Here is a 9444-nt window from a genome sequence, read left to right as displayed (position 1 = left end):
ACTTCTCATTTATATTATTTGGTAAAGCGTTGTACTTTTTCAAGATTTACGCTGAACAAGACCATAACCCATATTATAGGGCCCTTTAGATCTTCATCATTTCATCCTTTTCCACTGCAACTAGATGAAAATATGTGACTAATAATTTCAGAATTCCCTTTTCTATCTATACCCCCTTTTAAGCATACTTAAATTTTTCAAACAATGAAAGAACTGAAAACCACAAAGGTGCTCTCAACTCCTCCTGCTTTGCATTTTATTTACATTTTATAAAGCACCATATATGAATTTGTTAAGAGCATGTGCATCGGTGTGTGTGGATAAAACATAATAGAACTAATTTCATGCATTTGTGCTTCAAGTAATCCAAGTAATTGTTGTCACACATACGAGGAAAATCGTCTTACTTTCCTTTTTTGGTATGGCATATTGCTTCTGTTATTCTAGTTTTTTTACCCATTTGTTTGTCCTATTTTATGTGGCCCATGAGTATATAAACCAACATTCAAATTGTTCTATTTTTGAATTTGAAAGAAGAAATCATACCTTAGTGTGACATTTACAGGAGGTTCAAAAGCACCCGAAATGTTTGAAACTGAATTATTCCGCAGATCACTAGGTTTGCAAAATCAATGAAAGAGTAGTTAGAAAGAAGTCCTCATTCAACGGTTTGACTCTGGAAGTAAATACTTCTATTGAAATAAGATCTGTGATCTTTCTGCTTCACATCTTACATCACTAGTCTGAAAGTTGTATTAAAGATCTTGTTTTGCCAAATGTCAGTGGAAACGGAACCATTCAGAAAGTTGTTCTCAAGAGACCTGCGAAAAATTTGTCCCACCAATTTGTTAATGGTACATTTCCTTTAGTGAAATAGTAGATATTGCAAGACGAAGTCCAGATTCTCACAGTTTCTGCAGGGAAGGAAGGAGAGAAAAGTTCTTGGGAACAGACCCATTAAGACGGTTATGTGATAGAATACTGCATCATACATTTGAAATATACATTAGAATATGCTAAGAAGTAAAAGGAACCCAGGCAATCCTGTTTTCAAATGTTGTGGAAACAAAAGCCAACATCTGTCAATTTATATAAATATATGAAGAAACTACCAAAGACCAAATTAAAAAGCTTACATAGTTGTCATATTGTTGGAAAGCTTATTCTGTGGTATAGAGCCCGAAAGTTGATTCCAGCTGAGATCACTGTATAGCAAGCAGAAGCTAGACATTTTCAGAGATCTACTAGTTGAACAATCTTGAAGAAAAAGATATACAGATAAAGCTTATCAAAAGAAGCAGAACAAGACAATAACAAAGTCACACTTACAGATAACTTAGGTTTGCAATTCTGCTGAAATCAGGAATGGATCCTTCCAAAGAGCAATTTCTGACACTTCTGCAATATCAGAAGCAACATTTGATCTTCAATAAGTATGCAAGATGAGGACCTAACTTCATGTTTATGTTCTATCATGATAAAATGTGCCATAATCTATCTTTCAAAAATTCACACATAATATGGGAGTCCAAATACTTGTGTTTCGACTTATTCCTGTCTCATATATAAATTTTTTGGTAAGTTGTCTTTTCACAGTATGTATCAAGAATTCATTTTGTCTGTTATACCTTCATACCCTTTCTCTCCACCATCATCTAACATGTAAAGAAAAGTAAAAATAGAATAAGAGCTTTGCTAGGATCGATGCAATTTAAAAAAATTTAAGGTGGAAATTGAACTGATCACTATCTATATTAGCATCTTAGTCTTCAGATGTTTAGTGAACTTATTGAACCCTCATACCATTTTCCTGCTAGACTGAATAGGAAAGAGAAATCACAAGCCAAATAAAGGGTCAAACATTATCAAAAGAGAGAAAGGGAACACAACAGATGAAGAAATGCACAAGCTGAGAGTCGAAAAGGGATACAAACCCAAGGGTGTGGCCTAGTGGTCGATGAATATAGAACCATGGAAATCTAGAGTTTGATCCTAGCTGACAAAAAAAGAGTTAGGCATCTTCTTCCTTATATGCCTAATGCTTAGAGCTATCCTAGTGCCTAAGCTGGTGAGAAATGCAGGTATGTTGGAACAATCAAGTTCCTCACAAGACACCACCGTTATCACGAAAGAAATGGCCAGGTGTCACACAATTAACAGCTCCTTGAGCAAAAAACATATGTGTACCCAACTTTTCAATAATTGGCTGCATCAAAGAATGCCTGCGTTGATTCGCAGTTTCACACCTTTAACATACAACGCATGTTCCAAAATCATTTCTCAAAAGTAAACAAAAATATTAAATAACTATGCTGTGCATTTCAGAGACCTAAATATACAGAAAGATAATGACACTTGATCTCCTTAGCTCTCTACATTTACTACTAACAAGACAGATCATTAGTCTTGGAAGCAATAAAAATGGTCTAAAAAAGATGTTTCTAGTTGAGCAAGGAAGATCTATACCATACGAGATAGAGCTGAGGATTTACATGAAGAGACAATAAGTATTGAAGATTATCGCTCAATGGCTTCCTCTTAACGGATAAACAATATTCAAAACTTGTCTTAAACCAATAAACATTTATGCTACATTAAAAACGGAAGGGAAAAGGAAAGCAAACAAAAGGATACTAGCTACAAAGGCGCTAGAGCTAAGTATAAGCAGAAAGCAAGTTTCTATAGAAATCTCGCAAACAAGTATCAGGCTCCACAAATATGAGAACTCTATGAGAAAAGGAAAGGTAAAACTATCATGTGTGACATGTATGAAGATGGAATTTCAATTCTTATCTAAGCAGTGGTCAGACTGACAAATCCAATATATTTTATGGATTAATACCCTAATATCAAACCACATGATGAATGAGAGAGAACGAACAAGATTTTAAATGTCATGGTGCATAAGCCTACACATACACATGGATTCATTTCCCTCGTCACTCTAGAATATAGAAGTTATACTAGCTCTTTCAAAGTGTGATTAACTGTATTGTCACTTACAGACAACACACGCATTCTCATCAACGGCATATAAAATAAGGAAAAATGAAAATAATAAACTAAAGGATATTTCCAAGGAGCATTTACAGTTTCAGTAATGACGAAAGGTTTCCATAAGAAGCTGGAATCTCAGATCCACTGAAATTGTTATTGTCAAGTTGGCTGCATAAAGAAAAAGAGAATGAGACTCTAGTGTCTATGGATCACAGGAAAGGAAACTTCAGACACATTGCATATATAAAAACTAAAGCAGCTATCAGATTACATGAAAGGTTTAAGCTGAAGGCAATTTACATCTTCATAAAAGATTTTCTAGTATCAGGCATGGCGAGGGATAGATAGATTTTATGATTTACAGTAATAAAAAAATCTGAAGATGGTGATCAGGAGTGTTCTTGAACTCTGTATCTGTTACAAGATGTGTCATAAAATATGCTCTGTGTTATTTGGGTGATAAATGTGAGTACAGCTAAGATAAACAAGACAATGGAAGTCAAATACAAATAAGTAATAATATGTCAATAGCCCTTCATAATCTATGACTAGTCTATTTTAATCTTTTTTATTCAAACATGAATTTATGTTCTATTTATAAACGAACTAGCCAAAATTGTTAAACCACTTGACAGAAACACGTACAGTGGAAGTTGTTTCAGCAATTAAGTAGCACACAGTATAAAGTTTACAAAAAGATAACTCGTCAAGATTGTTTAACCACTTGATGGAAAACATTTGGTGAGGGTAGCATCTGCAATGATATAAACAAGGAACTTACAGTATAGCCAGATCTGCGAGTGCAGAAAACTCGGTAGGAAGGTAGCCAGATAGATTGTTATTATCCAGAAGCCTGTTGAAGAAGATATTGTCACAAGACAATGTAGCAATCAGGTAACTAACAGAAACAGACTAATTTCAAGAGTTATGCCCTAGAGGCCTCTGAGATTGTGTGTCAGCTAGAAAAGTAACAGCTAAGACGAATCTTTCTTGTTAACTTACAAGTGAAGAATAGTGGATAAGTTGGAAAGCTCGTGAGGAATTTGACCACTCAGTGAATTGTTATTGAAGTGGCTGCAGACATATCATATGTTAAATTAAATAAAGGAGATGAAAGTTTAAATTTCATTGCATCTGGAGTTAGCAATCAAATGAATACTCACATATGTCTGATCTTATTTAAATTAGCAAATGATTTTGGAATTTCTCCCGATATCTCATTCTGGTCTATCTGGAATCTATTGAGATTTGATAGATTACCGAGTTCATCCGCTAAAGATCCTGTCAATTGGTTTCCATTCAAAAGCCTGCTTGAACATTAGGATCAAGCCAAAATTGAGATCAATAATTTCACTAGCTTCACTTTTTCCTAAATGAATTTTCCATCAGAAGAATTTTCCAAGTGGCCAAAATTCCTCAAATCTGCAGAATTCAGGTAAATCTTGTTCCTCTACAATAATAAACAATATAGTATCTCCATGCCAAAGCGGAATATCGTAACTTGTTCCAGAAAAACAATTAAGGCCTCCAATATGAGGTTACACATGAACTATCAGCTATTCATAATATGAATTTCATATTGAATCAGCCCAAGGTCAGGTTTTACTGTTAACAGCATAATAAATATAAACACTATTTTGATATTATCTCAGCATTTGTTGGTGGTGAGTGGAGGGGGAAATGTGCAAGAAAATGACACTGGAAAATTGAGTTCAGAAATTCCGTCTAACTTACAGAAGTTTCAAAGTTGTGATGCTTCCAATCTCTTTTGGTATGCTCCCAGACAAATTATTCCACATGAAATTTCTTGTTGTACCAATAAGAAGAGCAAGTAGGATAGATAAGCAAACAATGAAACCTATCATACTATTATTAACTGTAAAAATATAATATCTGTTACAACTTACAAAATTTGAAGATGGGAAAATTGTCCGAGTTCAGGAGATAAACTTCCAGAGAGATTCATATTCATGAAACGGCTGTAGAAATAGTCAAGAGGAGGAGGTTTGACAGTGTTTCATACTTAGTCCATAAAAATAAAACCACAGATTGACGGCCTTTCTTGTATAGCGGTCACACAACAAAAATAAAATATATTTTGTTTGAGGAATCTAAGACAATGATAAAGAAACTAGAATGACAAGAGAGGTGAACTAACAGACTATAAATATTTTGTGCAGCTGATGGATCTACATAGTGAACAAAAAATTGCTGATAACTATACTACAGAATGCAGAAAAATAACCTACAGTTCCCTGACATGCAAGTACCCATCAGCATCAGAAATGTTGCAAAAAACTCCTGTCCAGTGTGAAGTACAGGGATCACCCTGTTTCCAATTATTCAGGTGCTTCATATCATCAATCAAACTACCCTTAACAGATATTAAAGCTGAAACTGCAAATAGGAATAAAACTTTGTTAAGTTTCAAAATAAACCACTTTAAGGAGAAAGTATACATGGCTTAACATTTCACAGATCAATGTGTTAGCTACATAAGGGACATGATCGGCCAGATTTATACCAGGGACTAATACGAGAAAGTAGATATCTAGTTGTGAAAATCTCATTGTTTTGAAATATGGAAAGATTATGTAGAACAGGTTGTAACAACACGTTTCAGCTAGTCCAACTATAAATGGATTCCAGAAATACTTCCTACATATTTAAGGAAAACTACGCGCAAGTTTTCCTGAGGCGGTGGCTACTTAATTAAGGAAACTTGCTGGAAGGATTTATGCATCCAAGTCGAGTGCAACTAGGAGTTCTACGTGAAGAAGGATTTCGAGTTAAACAAGGAGTTGAAGATGCGGCAAAGTCAAGTTTGAGTTGGACAAGACTTTGAGGGAATTTGATCAATAAATAGGGCGCTAGTTTTGCTGTTGTAAATCACACACTTACATAGAGAAGAAGACCAAAACACAATTAATTGTTTTAAGAGAGTTTTGATATTACTTGGGAGTGCTGCGAGTTGAGAGTCGAGTGATTAATTGTGAGGTTGTATTCAAGAGTCTTGTTTACAATCTGAGTTGTCTGGGTAGGAGTTGCTTGACAAGTTGAAGAACTTGAAGAGCTTTAGAAGATACAAAACTAGGGAGTTTTGTGTCTTGGGTAGAAGGAATTAGAGTTTATAATTCCTTTAGATTACATAACTTTGTAATCGTTGTATCGTTTGAACGTTTATAAATAATACAAATTGTTGCTTGAATTATTCATTTCAGATAAACAGAAACACGTTGTCTTTACGTGTTCCCTTGAAGAATTTCAGGAGGGTAGAATTCCAAAACTAGTTGTCAAGTCTGAATTGAACTATTGGTATGAAGTTAATATGATTGGTCATACAAGGAAAAAAATGAAACAATGTGATACCAATATCGTGAGTTCTTTCGTCCAAAAGAAAGTGCTTGGACTAGCGGTATTTGTTGTGAAGCTCAAAAAAGAGAAAATGGATGCCGGTGACTAAAGGTCAGAGGGAAGGCCGGTTGAAAGGAACAACAACAGTTGCGAAATACTTTTCCCAGATTGCCTCTTCCCTTTGACGTACCAATAGTCCCAAATATGACGCATCATGTTAACATGGATTTCTTTCTGCCTTCAGAAAATCAGAGAGCCTTAACATTAGCGTGTAGAAAACATGGACCTCACTGTCATTCTCACACTTCTACCTGTATGTGCATGTGGGCTTATCTTTCTTAGTGAGCAGTGAGCAGCCTTTGATGAACAACCAACCAAATAGAAAACCTGTCTTCTGGCAGTAAACCTGAATTCCAAATAAGTTAAGCAGCATGTAGTCAAGGATGATTACCTAGAAGAGCAATATAACTTCTAGTGATGGAATAACTTGCACCAGAAGTTAAGACAAATCGCCCCTGAACATACCATTCCCTCATTTTATCCTTCAAAGATTTTGACTTCCTCCAATACAAGCTTCATCCAAAGGGGCCATGTGAGTCATATACTAATATCAGACTTTATATAATTTCCATGCACCCATTTCACCTATAGTGAATCTTTTTTCATGACTATTTGCCACAACAACTTGCCAAGTTCCACAGCCCACAACCTTTAATATTCAGCCCTCTGTTCTTTTTAGTTACACAGGTTCTGTCCCAGGCAATCAAAGACACCTTTCTCTTTCAGCTGTGCTTCCCCAAAAATATTCTCTACACTTCCTTCACTACACTCTGTCGTAAGATGAAAAATGAACCCCAAAAATTATGTACAGAAAACAGAACAGCAATGATCACATGTAGCCTCCCTGCAAATAAAGTTGCCTAGCATATGTAGTTTTAATTCTCACTGGGATCTTCTCAATGAGTAAAAGGCAATCTACCTTGCTCGACTTTTTAGAGGATACGGGCATCCCTAAATATCAAATAGGAAGCACCTCTTGTGAGAAACCTGTTACTGTTAATAGCTGCTCCTTTATTTGATTATTCATACTTGCAACGGATATGTTAAGTTTGTCCACATTTGCTATCAATCCAGTAGCTGCACTAAAGTGTGCCAGAGCTTCTTCATTCCTTGTCACAGATTCCGCTTCACCATGAGATCATCAGCAAGGTGTTTGGCACATGAAAAAGAATCAGGCCCACACGTGGGGTCGTGTTGAGAATACAATTAAATAATAAAAGTGTGTCCTTTCTAACAGCTTAAACCTTTAGATTAGATGGTCACACAATCCACATGGTAGGCAGAGATCCATGCAATCTCGATGCCACCCAAATCAAAAAGAACCTTCACATGCTTGGCCCATGAGAAAGAATCAAGCTTGCACGTGAGGGGCGTGTTGGCTTGCAAGATGTCTTCATCATTATGTATTACAAATGAAGTGAATACGAAATTTAGTGAGACGAAACAAGTTAGTGAGAAGAAAAAGCTTTAGAAAACACAAGCACCGAGTAGTGCAAGAAAGATAATTAAAGCTTTAGAGTGTCCATTACCTTAACCATACAATTGAGGTCTTGCACAGAATGTCATTATCAGTTTACAATTTCACATCACAACTTTTCAATAATTAGAACACGTACGAATTTCAAATGAATATAAGTCAGTTAGAAGAAAAAAAAATGCTTAAGGGAACACGAACAACGAATGTACTCAATAATATATTGCAAGTAGGACAATTTAAGCATTAAAAGAAAGCCCACCTTCAGAGGGTTCAGTTGTTTGAGCAGCCACAAGAAGCATATAGCAATGAATTACTGCAGCAAAAACATATATAAAATATCTGAGCCGCGTCATCTTGAAGACCTAGAAACATTTAAGTCAAAGATAAGTTTGCAATCTCATGAAGCTAGAAATTACCAAAACCCACTTGTATATCCAGATTAACTACGAAATTTTATTAGTGACTAACTAAGGATTTAACTAAACAAAAGTCAAATTTATATTTTGTACACAACCTTGTGGCCTAAAGCCAGTCCTTAGTGGGTGAGCATTCTTTTCGGTATGTAATAAATTTATAAGCAATGAATGTGGTAGTTAATGAAAATTAACCGAAAAAGGAGTAAGTTTTACAGACTAACAACTATTTCAGCAAGTCAAAAGTTAACTAGTGTTCTTTGTTGATTAATTCGAGGAAAGTAGTCACTCTTCAGAGTAAAAGTTGTTTGGATTAAACACTTGAAGTGAACAAGCTAAGATAGCCTGAAACAATACCCAAAGAATTGAAATCTTAGGAAAGAGAAGTTGAATGAATACTTGGAATTGGTGACAAATATTCCTTTGTAGGCAATTTTGTGTTTGTCAGTCAACACAAGCTTATGACACAAGTTATGCTACCGAAAAACAAAAATCAATGAGTGGACCTCAAAAGATTTTACATTATTAATTAGCAGGGGAAGGGCTAGACTTGAATCAGTTAGTTTGTTCTGTTAATTCATGAATGAAAAATTAATAAGTATTGGTTGAAATAAAGTGTTTTTACTTAATAACAAGAGCATTAGCATACCTGAGGTGAGAGGAGGAGGAGGAGGAATGATTTCACTTACGTCAAAACTAAAGCCTGGAGAAGAAAGAAGATTATGATGATTACCCTGTTATTCAATTATAGCCCAATAATAATAATAATATGGTACACAAAAAGTAAGAGATGGCATCGTTGTCGTTGACATGGTTGATCCATAAAATAGTTGGATAGAAAGAGAGAGATATTTATTAACTAAAAAAAACAAAGGGGAAAAGTAAACTCATTTGTCCTACAAGTTGTTGGGTTATCTAATCACCATTTGTTTTAAGTAGGAAAAAGTGTTACCGTGTTACAACAAGACATAAAATATGTAATTAGAGGTTAACATTTGATTAGATTGATGTTGACTTTTTTTTTTGTCGAAGGTACAACTTCCAACTACGGAGCAGCCTACTATTTCTTTCCCGAACTCTTTTTAAAACTTAAATTTTTTTATTCATTTACTTTATAATTAAAGATAAATTCATTATGTTAGT

The 9444-nt window shown here is 35.0% G+C and overlaps 1 protein-coding gene across 3 annotated transcripts in view; it reads right to left on the bottom strand.

Annotated features, from left to right (window-relative positions):
* The window catches only part of LOC107031437 (probable LRR receptor-like serine/threonine-protein kinase At1g06840), a 14907-nt gene extending 5783 nt beyond the window's left edge, over nt 1-9124 (bottom strand). Inside the window, exons 1-14 of one of the 3 annotated variants that reach the window (XM_015232816.2) lie at nt 8951-9124; nt 8148-8250; nt 5247-5394; nt 4905-4976; nt 4732-4803; nt 4161-4304; nt 4000-4071; nt 3779-3850; nt 3091-3165; nt 1330-1398; nt 1137-1205; nt 910-981; nt 735-821; nt 547-615 (exon numbers count right to left, since the gene is read on the bottom strand). In XM_015232816.2, the coding sequence (XP_015088302.1) occupies nt 547-615; nt 735-821; nt 910-981; nt 1137-1205; nt 1330-1398; nt 3091-3165; nt 3779-3850; nt 4000-4071; nt 4161-4304; nt 4732-4803; nt 4905-4976; nt 5247-5394; nt 8148-8241 (1115 nt within the window). In that variant the 5' untranslated portion in view covers nt 8242-8250; nt 8951-9124. Of the gene's footprint in view, nt 1-546; nt 616-734; nt 822-909; nt 982-1136; nt 1206-1329; nt 1399-3090; nt 3166-3778; nt 3851-3999; nt 4072-4160; nt 4305-4731; nt 4804-4904; nt 4977-5242; nt 5395-8147; nt 8251-8950 lie in introns of those variants that run through there. The other 2 variants (XM_015232818.2, XM_015232819.2) reach the window with 2 other exon arrangements.
* Nucleotides 9125-9444: the final 320 nt, after the last annotated feature.

This window comes from Solanum pennellii, chromosome 9, assembly GCF_001406875.1.
Source record: "Solanum pennellii chromosome 9, SPENNV200".
Lineage (NCBI taxonomy): Eukaryota > Viridiplantae > Streptophyta > Magnoliopsida > Solanales > Solanaceae > Solanum > Solanum pennellii.
The sequence above is the reverse complement of the archived record's forward strand: the minus strand, read 5'-3'. Positions and strand labels throughout refer to the sequence as shown.